Source organism: Grammomys surdaster, unplaced genomic scaffold, assembly GCF_004785775.1.
Source record: "Grammomys surdaster isolate TR1022 unplaced genomic scaffold, NIH_TR_1.0 126531, whole genome shotgun sequence".
In the NCBI taxonomy this organism is placed as follows: domain Eukaryota; kingdom Metazoa; phylum Chordata; class Mammalia; order Rodentia; family Muridae; genus Grammomys; species Grammomys surdaster.
In genome coordinates, this window is record NW_021621323.1 from 4,138,580 (window position 1) to 4,154,158 (window position 15,579).

Below are 15,579 nucleotides of genomic sequence, written 5' to 3' on the forward strand. Positions count from 1 at the left end.
TGTGTGCGTGTGTGGATGCACACAGGCCCTCTTCATTTCTACTGAATTCCTTGCAAAAATTGGGTCCAACCTGTTCATCATCATTTTTCATACAATCTACAGTAACACATAGGAAATATTAGTTTCAGTACAGTTGCCTGTCTTTTGATGACAGAAAGACAAAATTCTAGGAGAATATATCAGAAAAAAATTACCAGTGAGACTAATTTTTAAAAATAAGCTTCGCTGATTATCTTTGTTAATAGATGACACTTGATTACCTTGAACACGATTTTCAGAAAGCTAACTCAAGAGGGCTGACAGAACTCCCATGTCTCCTTCTGCATCCTGACAAATTTTCTTTCTTCTATTCTCTTGGCATGATATTTTGAAAGTCTAGACCTAAACTTCCAAATCTTTGAATAAAATAGTTAGACCAGGGAAACTGAACAGTATTGTTGGGGTTCAAGGTATCTCTGGAGACGCCCTAGATTGCACGTGTAAATGGATGGAGAAAGTTGGTTGGTTTTGCGTTTTCTGAAAGAGTTGCAATTTTAGTATTTTTCCCCTCTCTCAAACATATAAATTCTTATAATGCGCTGTTTCCATTTGGTGTTGTACAGGCAGAAGCTGGAGCTGAAGACAACTGAAGCCGGCCCAAGAATGATACCTGGGAAGCAAGTGGCAGGTGTAATTAAAGCACTTGATTCCAAGTACAAAGCCATTCCTATTGTGGGTCAGGTCCTGCAGCATGTCTGCAAAGGATGTCCTTCTGTAAGTGAACAGACTGAATTCTGGGTTGTAATTGCGCTCTCTCTCTCTCTCTCTCTCTCTCTCTCTCTCTCTGCCTCCTCCTCCCTCTCTCTCTCTCTCTCTCTCTCTCTCTTTCTCTCTCTCTCCTTCTCTCCCTCTCTCCCTTCTTTTCTCTTTCTTTCTGCAGCAGAAGTAACTGCTAGTTTTTAAAAGACGGAATCAATCATTTTAAAACAGCATGGTGATTTACCACAGAGTGAACAGTCACTGATAGAATTTAACGTTCTATACAATGAGGTAAGAAGAAGAAGGTACTGAAGTAGGGAAGTTATTTGGCTTGTTCCAAAGGTGAAAGATGGCAGTGACTAGTGTTATCACTGCTCTCAAAGTCATTATACGATAACGGTAGCCTATGAGAAAGTGACCCCCTTCTCAGCCCGCCCCATTAAGCACAGATACACACTCTGAACAGTACAGATCCCAGCAACAGCATGGCATGGATTACACACAAGCAAAGCCGTAAGACAAGTAGGGAGCTCAGACTATTTGAAGCTTTGATTTGCAGTGAGGTCCGGACAAGTTAGAAAGCAGGTACAGCTCTGTGCCAGGTCTCATGTTGCCCTTCCCAAATACCAAATCCCCGGCTGTTAATGAAACCTCTGCACACTTTCCCTAGTGTGCTCAAAGCTTGGCCGCAGATGTGCTTGTCACAACACAGTCATTGGTGGACCCACACATCCAAACATCAGTTGGCTAATGGTCCAAGGTCCTGCGACTCCAGCTCTAGCATGGCCCCCAGGGGGAAGCAGGGCGATGGATTAGCTGCTGGCTTCACACAGTGTATGAAATGGATGGGGTGACCATTGTATGTCTGTGGGGAACAGCAGCTTACGGGAGTCGGGAGCTCAGAACTAAGGGGGTTGTACCCGTGGCCATGTTTTGCAGCTTGCGGAGCACTGGCAGTCAATCAGAAAGAACCTGGAGCCTGACAACCTGTCCAATGCTGAGGCCACCCGGAGCTTCCTGGCCTTCATTCGGCACCTCCGGACTTCGAGGAGAGAAGAGATCCTCCAGATTCTGAAGGCAGAGAAGAAAGAAGTTCTGTAAGCCACATTGTTATTTGTGGCTGTCTGTCAGGAAAGCTTTTACACCGCCACTGTCTTTTAATTTATTGTCTAAGATATATTTGCTTTGTGTGCATGAATACTTGTATGTACGCTGTGTGTGCCTGCCGCCTTTGGAGGTCAATACAGGGTATTGGATACCTTGGAACTGGAGTCACCTGTGACTGTGAGCTGCCATATGGGTGCTGGGAAATAAACTAGGTTCTTCTGCAAGAGCAGTGGTGCCCTAAGCCACTGAGCCATCTCTGTAACCCTGTTAGTTTTTTATTAAGTAAGAAGGACCCACTTTCAGTCTTCCGTCCAATGTTTCTGCTGGTCTGCATTTTCTAACAGCTGTACCACAGGTCAGTAACTTAATGCTCACTTGGCCAGAAACGCTCCAGCAAGTTTTCACACTGATTCTCACGACTGTTGTTTTAGTACAGACTTGAGTTTATCATGCTGAGATGGGGGCTGCCTTCCTTCTGTGGTATTGTGTTCTCTAGCTATTAATCAAATTTTCTTTGTTTGATGGATTTTGAGATAAGGGTTTACTCTGTAGCCCATGCTATCCTACAATGTATTATGTAGCCCAAGCTAGCCTTGAACCTGGGTTGATCTTCCTGCCTCAGCTTTCTTAAGGGTGGGATTATAAGGGTAAGCCTCTGTGAGCATGAGCTCAATATGTAATATTTATATCCGTATGCTCATTAGTGTAAAAAATTAGTTAAAAATTTTTATCATGCCCAGACTCAACTAACCAAAGATGTTTTTCATAACCAGGTTTTAACTACAATTTTTTTCATGGAAGACAATAACATATTCATTGTGAATAAAATAGAAGTATATAATGGTGTCTTTTTTATTTTTAAAGGGCAAAGTCTTCCCCCTTGTATATGAAGTTAAAGTAGTTTTCATTTTCTATTAATAATGAATGGTGCTTTAGTTTAATTAGGCATTTGAGAACTGTGTGTTTTAGTAAAGCTAATTAGAGAAAGTTCAGTTTGGAACTTCGAATTGTATGTATTACTCACATAAAAGTATTTTTATCCTTATTTACGATATTTACATAATGTTAACTTACAAATCTTTAAGCGTATTTTGCTTAGGTTAGCATAGTGTATGTTCTGAGACAAGAGAAGGGGGAGGAGAAATTTCAGTAGAATAAAACGGTCCTTAGGGAATATATTATTTATTATTTTTGTTCAAAGGGAAAACATACTTCTTTAAGAAGTTCAAATTAACAGAAAGCTGTTGAGTGGTGGGGATGGGTAGCACCTTCCTAGACACATCGATATCCGCAGTGACACCATGGTGACACCTGTTTTACAGCCCTCAGCTGGTGGACGCCGTCACCTCTGCTCAGACTCCAGACTCGCTGGAAGCCATCCTGGACTTTTTGGATTTCAAAAGCGACAGCAGTATCGTTCTCCAGGAAAGGTTCCTCTATGCCTGTGGATTTGCCTCCCACCCTGATGAAGAACTCCTTCGAGCCCTCCTTGTAAGTCAGGGACACTGGGAAAATGGTGACCACGGGCTGCTAGGGTAAAGATGACAAACAAAACTTCTTAAATGGAAGCAAGTCTTAAAAGTAGAGCCAGTCAGAGCTGAGGCCAACGGAGAGAGCTCTGCTTGCATTTGCACCGCTGGCCTCCTCTCTGTGCACTAACCAGCACAGTCAGCCTTCTCACTTAGGGGCTCGGAAAGACTAGTGACCAGCAAGGCCTACACTTTTTTTTATGACAACCTGAAGATTACAGTCACCTTATCATGTGCCAAAGAACAAAACATCAGAGTAAACCGTTTGATGTTCCAATGAGCAATTAGGATTATTTTGACTTCAAAAATCTTCATGCTATTTCTACATACACATCGACATCACCGCTTCATATAAAGAACATTACAGACTTTTTGGGCATCCTAGATGAAATTGAATAGCCAAATCCCTGAACCCTGAAGGGTTCACAGAAAACCCTGGGAGTAAGATCATTAGAAATCGGGCAGTCTAGCAATCCTTCATGCAAAACTAGAAATTTCTAAGTGTCTCAAAAACAAAATTCTGAGTTTGTTGTCTAGGAACACAAAGTCATTTCCCTGGATGTTGGTTACTTTATTAGCTGAGAACTGTCCCTTTGGAAAGCTGAAGTGTCCTGATGACCTATTTGACCCCTGTTTGGCCACAGAGTAAGTTCAAAGGTTCCTTTGCGAGCAACGACATCAGAGAGTCGGTTATGATCATCATTGGAGCCCTAGTCAGGAAGCTGTGTCAGAATGAAGGCTGCAAGCTCAAGGTAAGTGCCACAGTCCCGAGCCCACGGTGTCCAGACTGCCCAGTGTAACACCAGCCACACTGCTGACATCCAGACTATCACAGCGTGACGCCACGGTCTCGTGTTCACTGTGTCCAGACTGCGCATGCCCAGTGTAGCCATCCAGCCAACATGGCCACACCTCAGCCCCCAACTCCACAGTCATTCCATCTCACACACTTTACAGTTTAGCTGCTCATTAGCATTCTTGATTATTTCTGTCTCTCGTCGGAACAGAAGCTCCACACAGCGATGGATCTTTGTTTTTCAACACCAGTTGCTTAAAGAATGCCTACTGTGTAGATTGTGATCAATAAATGTTCTCTAGAAGTCAAATCACCCAACAATTTTTCTACTAAATACAAATTTGTTGAGAGTCCTCTATGTCTGTACTCAGGCATTACTTTTGCTTTTGTTTTTATTTGTCTGTGACAAATTATACATGCACATATACATACATGCGTTTATTTGTGAAGTAAAATGTGATGCTTTAAACATTTATGCATTGTACAATGATCAAATTGAGTGATTAGCATATCCATGACCTACAATACATATTATCTCCTTAGAGTAAAGACGTTTAAAATATATTCACAGTATTTTGAAATGTAACAAGACAATAGCTTTAACTAGTCATCATGCTAAGCGGTCTTCGGTTTCACTGGAACTGTGTGAAACATAACCACACATGGAAAACTCGTGGCTTAATCTAGTAATATCCATTTAAAAAGCCATTTTTCTACTTTAGAAGATGAAAATGCTAAGTACACACGGCTCTTTCTCTCCCCGTTATTATTGTGAGCTAACATTCAGCTCACATTTTTCTTCTGCTATTTTCTTCAGTCCCTATTTTTCTTCTGCTATAGAAAAAAATTACTGTGTCATCTTTTCTCCTAAATGCTTGTTATTGAAAACCATATGAAGGATTGCCACTGAGACCAAATGGTTCCACTGGAGCAGCCTACAGATAGAATGCATGATAAGCATGTAAAAAAAAGTCTACAAAAAACACAGATATTGAAAATGATTATCGGTTACGATAGAAATTAAATTTAGTATTACATCTAAGACACCCGAGAATGACAAATCCCTACATTTCTGATTTCAATGATTATTAAATAGCTGATTTATTTGCTCAATTTCTGGGTTAAGTATTGTGGCTAAGGATAAAATCCATATATAAAATACCCAGGTATCATTTTTTAGTGAACACTGACTTTATACTAGGCTCGATGCCGATCCTTTAACATAAAGATGCACAGAATATCACACCACCATCACAGAATTCCTTGTCTGCTTATCAAATACAAAGATACCAATGTAGTGATTCCCTGTACATATGTGGCTTCTCCATTTGGGATTTAACCAGCCACGGGTTGAAAATAGTGAGGGAAAACAGATGTTCATGGCGATGTATTCAACACAGCATAGCCATCTGCTCAACAGTCACCTTATACTGAGGACAACAAATACTCCTGAGATTACTCAAGTAAGCAGGGTGGTCCATGTAGAAAAGCAAATACTGCCTTATTTTATCTAAGGGTCCCAAGCACCCATGAATCATGGTATCACCAGGAGGTCCAGGAACCAATCCCCATGAATGTTGTAGTATTAAACCATAAACAAATGATCTGGGGATCTGGAACCACAGTTGTCTTTTGTTTGGGGTGCTGAGGAAGTTTTCTCCATATAAAACAGCTGAGCTTTATGTGGAATCGCCCTCATGCATTTTGAGCATGTTAAAGACTGTCCATTATTAATTATGCTCTGCTTTTCTAGAACACATAAGAATACATTTGAGAAAATTCCATACCTTAACAAGTTTTACATAGTAAAGAAAGCAAAGCTTCCTAGAAGCTGATGTTGTTTTCCTGTCTGAGTGTTGTAATTGAACATTCGTCTGAGGCATGTGGTGTTTTAGGCAGTGGTTGAAGCTAAGAAGCTAATCCTGGGAGGACTTGAAAAACCAGAGAAAAAAGAAGACACTATGATGTACCTGCTGGCTCTGAAGAATGCCTTGCTTCCCGAAGGCATCCCGCTCATTTTGAAGTATGCTGAGTCTGGAGAAGGGCCCATCAGCCACCTGGCCACCACTGTTCTTCAGAGATATGATGTCTCCTTCATCACAGATGAGGTAAGCATCTGAACCCTTTGCTACGTTAACAGAAGGAGGGAGGAAAAAAAAACACTTCTGGCAAATCACATGTTATCTACTCTCAAGTCAGCTATTAAAAACAATCAATTTGAGAAATTCCTAGGTAAATGGATGGAACTAGAAAATATCATCCTGAGTGGGGTAAGCCAATCACAAAAGAACACACATGGTATTCACTCACTGATTATTGGATATTAGCCCAGAACCTTGAAATGCCCAAGATGCAACTCACAGGCCACATGAAGCTCATGAAGAAGGAAGACCAAGTGGGGGTGATTCGGTCCTTCTTAGAAGGAGCAACAAAATACTCAAGGGAGCAAATATGGAGACAAAGTGAGGGACAGAAACTGAAGGAGGGGCCGTCTGAAGACCATTCCACCTGAGTATCCATCCCATGTGCAGTCACCAAAGGTAGATGCTGATGTGGAAGTCAGGAAGTGCATGCTGATAAGAGCCTGATATGGATGTCTCCTCAGAGGTCTGCAAGAGTCTGACATATTCAGAGCCAGATGCTCACAACTAGCCATTGAACTGATCATGGGGTTCTCAATGGAGGAGTGAGAGTAAAGACCGTTGGAGCTGAAAGGGTTTGTGGCCCCATGAGGAGAGCAGCAATACCAACCAACCACAGCTCCCAGGGTCTAAACCACCAGCCTGGGAGCACTTAGGGAGGGATCCATGGCTTCAGCTGTATTTGTAAGAGTGGAGGGCCCTGCTGGGCATAGGTGGAAGAAGAGATCCTTGACCTTATGAAAGCTGGATGCCCCAGGGGGTAGGAATTTGAGGGTGGGGAGGAGGGAGTGGGGGGGTAGGTAGGGGTTACATCCGCAGAGAAGAAGGAGGAGAGGTGAGGGGATAGGGGGTTCCTGAGTGGGTGGGGGATGGGGTAAGGGGACAACATATGAAATGTAAATAAAACATCCAAAAGAAAAGTCTTTGAAAAATCTCAAAAAAAAAAAGAATATACGCAGAAAAAAAAAAGAAAGACCAACCTAGCTATATATTCTTGGGGTCATTTCCCAATTGCTTGTTCTTGGGTGGGTTATTTAACTCCTACAGCTCTGAGAGCAAGAACCAGAAGTGAGGAGATAGGGAAAAACAAGAGGCGAGGAGAACTGAAGAACATAGCATGTTATACATAGAGTAAAGATTCAAGAAAGGAGTTGTAATCCTTTATAGAATTCTTGATAGATTCTTGAAGAAACTAGTGTAGTCCCATGAAGCCTGTGTTGATTCCTCCTGAGGGCAATGCTTCCACAACCTAATTGCACTGCACTAGACCCTGCTTTTCAAGTGCTCAACCACCTTAACACCACCATACAGACGACCACATATAAACCATTGGAAGGACAAATTCACACCATAGAGACTGGTAGAGAAGGTTGATATTGGGGGGGGGCGGATTATTCATGAGTTGGAGTTGAGGATATTTAGAAACTGTTTTGACTTTTATAGTGAACATGAACCTACCACCAGAAACAAGCATGTTAAATTTACTTTTAAATAAGAGAGGAAAGGAATTTGAGGTACTTTGTTGTAAGAAAACACCAATTCATATTGCTTTCTCCCCCCCCCCCACCCCTGCCCCAACCAAAGCCCCAGTGACATAGCAGCAGCCTTAGAAGTTTATATCAGGTAATACCAAGCACTGTTGCCATAGCACATGAACTACAAAACCTCACAGTTGATCCACAGTTTGTTATACACAATGTGTCTAAAGTGGGTTAGGGGATATGTGGCTACGTGTTCCCAGCAGTCATACAAGAGATGCTGAAGGCATGTCTGCTTTTATCCACCTATGCCTAAGAGTCATCCACATCATTCCTGTTCATGGTCCAGTAGCCGGCCTCATCACATGGCATCAACCTAATTACAAAAGGATCTAGCAACTGTAATAACTCAGGTGTATCTAAACAAGCACTTGCTATTCTCACTACAATATCAATTTTTAAATTATTACACTAAGTATTGATTGTGTATGTGTGTATGCCTGTGCACGGGCACACACACATATACACACACACACATACACACACACATACACACACACACACACACACACATCATGACATACATGAAGAGTTCAGAGAGCAACCTTTGAAGTCAGTTCTTTCCTTCCACCACGTGGATCCAGAGGGTGAGACTCATATACATTATCAAGGTTGGTCACAGACACCTTTCTCTGATGATCCACCTCACTGTCCCTACAATAGCAATTTTAAAACTCCATGGATACTAAGCTTAAACATCTCTTAACAGGTGAAGAAGACCTTGAACAGGATATACCACCAGAATCATAAGGTTCATGAAAAGACTGTGCGTACAACTGCCGCTGCTGTTATCTTAAAGAACAACCCATCTTACATGGATGTGAAGAACATTCTGCTGTCTATTGGGGAACTTCCTAAAGAAATGAGTAAATACATGCTCTCTGTTGTGCGAGACATCCTGCATTTTGAAATGCCTGCAAGGTAAAATGCATTCTATACGCCTCTTCTTATGTAAGACTATCTGTATATTGATATGGTGCCTCAGCTAATAATCATGACCTGGTCATTACACTGGACAATGTTATATAAACCTAACGAGTGTCAAGTTTCCCCAAAGAAACTCTTTAGTGAGTTGCATAAAACAACCTTCCTTGCTCTGGTTGTGATTTGGAACTCTGGGTAGGGCTGCTTCTCTGGGTATCTACTCAGTATGATAAATCACCAAATGTTAGTAAAGTTTTAAAGTCTAATTGCATTTTCAACAGGACTATTTTTATAAGTAGCACAATGAGACAAAGAGCGTTCTTTCATCTTAGCTTTTCAAATGTGAGGACTTTCTGAAGACTTTTATCACAACTCCCCTGAATTTGCCACTCTTGAGTTGCAAATCTTGGTCATGGCCCAGTTTAGGAGGAGCCAGGCTTTGAAGAGCTGCACTGGCTGACTTCACTGTGCTCAGTCACTGTCCCTAAACACACTTCACCACATCTCCCAAAAGCCACCTTCCACATTCATTCTGAATGTCACCCACTCTTCAGGACATCTCCCTGAAAGGGAGGAGCAGGACAGTCAGAACAGAGGTGTCAGGAGCAGGAAGGAATCCAGGATGTTCTGGGATGTTTGGATCAGATTCTTCTGTTTCTCTGTTGTTATTCAAGAATTTTTGAGGAGGCCCTGTGTGTAGCCCATGACTCTGGTTTGTGAACCTCGTCATCTGGGGACAGTGGGATAGACAGCAGCCTGGGGAATGGAGAGAAGCCATTGTAAACATTTACATCAGGTTCTCAGAAACAAAACCCTTAGAGCAGGAAGAGAAACTGAGGTCCACCTTGCTTGGTCTGTATCTCTTTCCAGTGTAGGGGTATTTGGTTGGTTGGTTTGTTTTTGTTTTGTTTTATTTTGCTTCCTGGAATGTGGCACCAGACTCCACTGACTGTCTATGATGTCAGGGACCTCACTGCCACTAAACGAATCTGTGCCACTGTTCAGGACTTCATTACTGTGTTTTGCTCTAAACAATGCCTTCTTATTGGCTCTGGGTTTGTATCTGGAACGAAGCAGAATGTGTCTGAAGTTCATCCACATGAAACCCTGGACTATTTGAGAACATGATCTTTTTGTCTTTAAAGCTAAAAAATTAAGTGACTTGGCGGTATTGATGGATAAGGAGGTTATTAGCAAAGAGCCATTCCTTCCTTGCAAAATGCTTCTGCCTCAGAGCTAGGCCTGGTCACGCTAGTTGATTCCTTAAGGGTTTTTGATGTGTTGTAGTTGTACGGTTAGTGATGGATTTGTGTGAGACAATAAGAAATGAGATCTCAGTGCTAATTTCATAAACACAACATGGGAGTGGAGGAAGAGCCAAAGCTTTGGAGGAGAGACTCCGTCTCCTGTGAGCTCTATTGGGCTTTTGCTGTGGTGGAAAATACGTAGAGAGCTGTCCTAGAAGTTTGTGGTTTTGTATCGTCTGCCAATGGATAGATCTTAGAAGGGAAAGAAAAAAATGTGTGCAGCAGCCTCCTGCTTGGCACAGCTTTCTTAAATTTATATACTATTTTAACAGTACAACTGTGATGACTCAAAGAACATGAGTTTTCTGCTTGCAACGTGTCCACCGCTCAGCTGAAGGCATCTCATGCTCTGTCCCTTTGACACCAAACTAAATGTCAGCTATTTGAGGAACGAAGGGGAGAGCCCTCATCTTGCCCCTGGTGCCCCATCAGCACTTCCTTGGATCTTCCAGCAGCATGAGGGCTTCTCTTTTTTAACATTGGGGATTTGGTTGCGTTCCCAATTTGATCTGGGAAACAGATGTTACCATGAATGAAAAGCCTTCTCTTCTGTTTTGCAGCAAAATGATCCGTCGAGTTCTCAAGGAGATGGTTGTTCAAAATTATGACCGTTTCTCCAAGAGTGGATCCTCTTCTGCCTATACTGGCTACATAGAACGTACGTGACCCCTGAGGAGCTTCCCCTCCCACCCCCTTTCATCGATATTGCAGGAATTGTGACTGAGTTCCATGGTTCTTTTGTCATTAGGTAGTCCCCATGCAGCATCCACATACAGCCTTGACATCCTTTACTCTGGTTCTGGCATTCTGAGGAGAAGTAACCTGAACATCTTCCAGTACATCGGAAAAGCGGAGCTTCATGGTAGTCAGGTACCTCTGAGTTACTAATGAGAGAAACTTGTCTGAGGGAAAATGGCAGATACCGAGAGTAGCATTACAGAATATATTTTATATTTTACACATTAGTATGTAAGTTAATGGTGGCTTACATATATATGCATGTATTTATATATATTCTATAATACACACACACACAGAGAGAGAGAGAGAGAGAGAGAGAGAGAGAGAGATGAAGCTGTGCCAGAATTTGCTAGTTAGACTTTCATTCAAGGATACACACTTAGATATCCCTAAGTATTTAATTTAATTTTATGCTGTTTGCCTTTTCACTTATCTCTACAGAGACTAATTGCCCCTATAAGAAACTTCAATGTACAAAAAGAAAGAAAGAAAGAAAGGAAGAAAGAAAGAAAGAAAGAAAGAGAGAAAGAAAGAAAGAACCCAAAACAAAAACAAAAAAAACCTCACAATTTACAGTTCTTAAAGAATTAGCTTTGATTTCTCCAGTACTGCTAGGAAAGAAAGGAATCAGGTAGTATTAGCAGTGGAGAACTGGTTGAGTTTTACTCCTAAATTAAGTGATGATTTATCTTTACTGTGAACCATACCATCAGTCTGGCTTTATGAATATCAGATTATAACCTTCTAATTGAAGTTATGCAAGCTTCAATGACGATCCGTTGCTATGGAAACTTGGGTGCTCATCAATATGAACTCATCATCCCACTCAGTAGCATCATGGTCAGAATCCCATACCTACCATGCCAAGGCATTGCCACCTGCTGTCTCATGTGCCCTCAGAAATGTCAAGCACACAGTGGTTAGAGCCTGGCTATGCAGGATGGAAAATAAGCAAAATTCCTTACGGGCTAGTCATCTGGGTGTGAGCTTTCTCATAGTGTGGCCTCATTCTTGTGGTGAAGGATGAAAAATGGACATGGAGGGGCGTTAGTGTGCCCTCTCAGAACAGCTGACTGGATGGAGAGCCCCTGCCTTTCCATCTCCTGTCAGAGGCTCATGAAGATGGCTGGTCTGTAAGCGTCTTGAGTAGTGCCCTCCAAGAGAAGGCCTGCGGTCTTTGTAGTTGCATAGCAAGGATTCAAGTCCTGTTTCTGCAGCATACTAGCTAAGTGAATAGTCAGTCACCTGTCCTCACCTTGTCTACTAACTGAATAAAATCTTCCATGTATCCAAGGGTAGTTGTGAAAAGTACATGGAGAAAATTAATCTCCATTATATTAGACATAGAGGCTTAGTTTTTGTTCTTGCCTACTTGCAGAAGATACTTAAGGTTTTGGTCCTGGAAAAGGTCTATCTGTAGCTCAGAGACCTCTCCATCGAGGTCTATCTGTAGCTTAGAGACCTCTCCATCACCCATGGAACAAAAGGGGATCTCTGACCATCATCCTTGTGTCCTTTTCTCCCTAGGTGGTCCTTGAAGCCCAAGGGCTGGAAGGGCTAATTGCAGCCACTCCTGATGAAGGAGAGGAGAACCTTGACTCCTATGCTGGCATGTCAGCCATCCTGTTTGATGTTCAGCTTAGACCTGTCACATTTTTTAATGGATACAGTGATTTGATGTCCAAAATGCTGTCGGCATCCAGTGACCCTGTCAGCGTGGTGAAAGGGCTTATTCTGCTCATAGACCATTTTCAGGTAAAACTCTACCTCTCTCAGTCTGCAAGTACTTACTGAGTTTCCAGGACACTGTGTGTGTGTGTGTGTGTGTGTGTGTGTGTGTACATGTTTGTGCACAGTAAGCACATCTTTGCACTCTTAGATCATGTAAAAGTGGTCAACCTTGGAAGTCTTCCACAATTGCCTTCCAGCTTATTTTTTGAGACTCTAGAACACGTTCAGTTAAGCTATGATGGCTGGACAGCAAGTCACAGGGATTCTCCTGCCTCTGTCTCCCAGCACTGGGGTTACTGCTGTGCACTACTGTGCCTTGATTTTATGTGAGTGATGTGGAGTGAAATCAGGCCTTGTGCTTGTGCGGCAGACTGAGCCTCTCCCAGCTCAGTGGACACATTTTAAACGTGTCTAGACAATGCAAGGTAAAGCTCTGCGGATCCTGGAGCTCACCCCCTATGTCTTTGATCCTCTTGCTATTGCTGCCCTTTCCTCTTTGCTATAGGTAAGTACCATTGCTTTCTCTGTTAGTAGCTGCTTCATGGAGAATGCCTGAGATACAACAGAGCAGAGCTGGTATTACCTGAAAACACAGTTTTCCTGCACTGGGGGATGGAGTCAGAGGGGGCAGGGGATGTCTTGTCTTTTTACCCTGAATGCAGGAGCTGAGCTAGCTGCGGTGACAATGATTATGAAAATCAGTGTGGTGCATCATTTTGATGATGTCAAAGTAGCAAAGACCTGAGCCCCTGCTGACACCGGCTCTTGTGTCAGAGTCATGGGCTCTTAGAGAAGCTTGCTCATTCATAGACAACACAAGTACTTTTGTTTCCTTGACTTGTTCTCAAGGATTATTTTTCAGAGCTCCTTGTTGCTAAGTCTTAAAACAGTTCTTCTTATGTGGAACAATTTCTGTGTCTAAGATACTGTAGGCTTTAGGAGACTTGTCCAGTTGGATTTTCTGAGAGACAGAGAGGGTTCATCTATCTGAACAGCCCTAGAGATGGAGTGCTTGTTGCTTACATTTTTTTCTTTAGTGTTTTGATGCATGTCCCACCTTAGCAGGATGATATTAAAAATGGAATGTTAATAGGTAGCAGCTTATGGGGCATTGGCATGTACTCTAATTCATACTTATAATATTAAAGTACTACATGGAGATTTACTTTAACATGTATGTACTGTGGGACTGGTTTCTTTTGGGCTGAGGTGACATCATACCTAGCAGCCTCGGCTTGGGGTTGGTTTTTACAGCTTCTTTGGTGTGGTCTTGGGAAGAAAGCTACCACATAGCTTCAAGCCATGGTTTTCTGCTACAAAGTGAGGCAGTTATTAACAGACTCGAGTATTCTATAAGCTCTATTGCTCTTCACCAAATTATTTGAAGATTCTGTTTTTTAAGGCTCTGGTTATGGAGTCATGGGTTTTAAGAGCTGGGGAAATCTCTGATACTGCCTTTTGTTAGAACTCACCCCAAAACATCAATGGCTGAAATGAAATATTATCATGTCTTGATCTTTACTGCTCCGTATATAAGCTCAAGGTAGTAATAGATTGCAAAAATGATTGGACAATTTGGCTTGTATGATGCAATAAGAATTTGAAAGTAGACAGTCCAGCATTAACACAGAAATCCTCAGGGACCACAATCTGTGCACTAGCTCTGCCTGCCTACTTGAGTCTTTTCTCTTTTGGAAACAAGGTCTTATTGTGTAGCATTGACTGGCCTGGAAACCACTGAGAACAAGCTGGCCTCGAACTCACAGAGATCTGCCTCCCTCTGCCTCCCAAGTGGTAGGATTAAGGGCATGTGCAACGATACCCAGTTTTCCTATGACTTTTAACCTCATGCTTTCACCTTGTGACTTTGTGATGGCCACTTCTCCTCTGTCACAGAAAACCCTACTCCCTCTACCCCCAATTGAAGGAAAGGGGAAGGATGAAGGGCTGGGTGCCCACCCAGAAGTGCTGGTAGAATGCCAAAATCCAAAATGGCATCACATAGCTATCTCTAGCTGCAAGGCAAGTGGTATTTTGCAGCTTTGCACTGAGTATATGTGCTAATTAGGGTTTTATTGCTGTGAAGAGACACCATGAGCATGATCACTCTTACAAAGGAAAGCAGTTAGTTGGGGCTGGCTTACAGTTTCTGAGGTTTAGTCCATTATCATCATGGTGAAGCATAGCAGCATGCAGACAGACTTGGTAATGGAGAAGGAGCTGAGAGTCCTGTGTCTTGATCCTTATCCCCAGGCAGCAGGATGTGAGAGTGACACACATCCTCCCACAATCCCACAGCTCTTCATAGCACCACTCCGTCTGAGCCTATGGGGACCATTTTCTTTCAAACCTCTACAGTATAGATGTGCTCCAAAGAAAAGCACATTTCTTTTCATGTGGACGAAGAGGAGAAAAACCAGAGGTGCAGCTCCTTCTCTCTAGCCCTCAAGTCACACAAAAACAAGCACTTGGTGCTGGCAAACCTGTAAATGGCAGGGAGTGGATATTTCTGCCTTCAAGAGCCAATGCTCTTGATACATCTGTGTAGCCCCATGATTACTGTGTGAAAACAGCCGTCAGCAATATATTGAATGAGTAGAGCTATGCCCCAACAACATTTTTTTTTACAAAAACAGCCAGCGAGGCAGAGAACCTATAGGCTACAGTTTGTTAGTCCTGATTTAAATTTTCTTATATGATTTCTCTGTTCATTACGATAAGACATCCTGGGCAAGGTGTGCTCAAAGACAGATTGTACCTTCAATTTTAACCATAACCAGTGTCTGTGGGTGTCAGGCTGAAGTACTTGGCGAATTTGAGGTTATTTTACAAATAACTGAAGTCCTGGGCTCTGCAGAACACGCCAGTGATGCCATCCTAGCTTGAGAGGAGCATGCTACTCCAGGTCAAGTGCTGATGTTGAAAGAAATGGTGGCAGCTGGCAGCCTGTCATAGCTGCCAGGGCACATAGAATCAATCTCTCTCTCTCTCTCTCTCTCTCTCTCTCTCTCTCTCTCTCTCCCGCCC

At 42.6% G+C, this 15,579-nt stretch overlaps 1 protein-coding gene across 1 annotated transcript in view; it reads left to right on the forward strand.

The window, feature by feature from the left end:
• Window positions 1-15,579, forward strand: part of Mttp (microsomal triglyceride transfer protein) — a 38,419-nt gene that overhangs the window by 14,874 nt on the left and 7,966 nt on the right. The window contains exons 7-15 of the mRNA XM_028760404.1: window positions 603-753; window positions 1,678-1,835; window positions 3,168-3,336; window positions 4,019-4,126; window positions 6,066-6,278; window positions 8,559-8,770; window positions 10,641-10,738; window positions 10,829-10,950; window positions 12,349-12,576. Coding sequence (XP_028616237.1) covers window positions 603-753; window positions 1,678-1,835; window positions 3,168-3,336; window positions 4,019-4,126; window positions 6,066-6,278; window positions 8,559-8,770; window positions 10,641-10,738; window positions 10,829-10,950; window positions 12,349-12,576 — 1,459 coding nt within the window. The remainder of the gene's footprint in view (window positions 1-602; window positions 754-1,677; window positions 1,836-3,167; window positions 3,337-4,018; window positions 4,127-6,065; window positions 6,279-8,558; window positions 8,771-10,640; window positions 10,739-10,828; window positions 10,951-12,348; window positions 12,577-15,579) is intronic.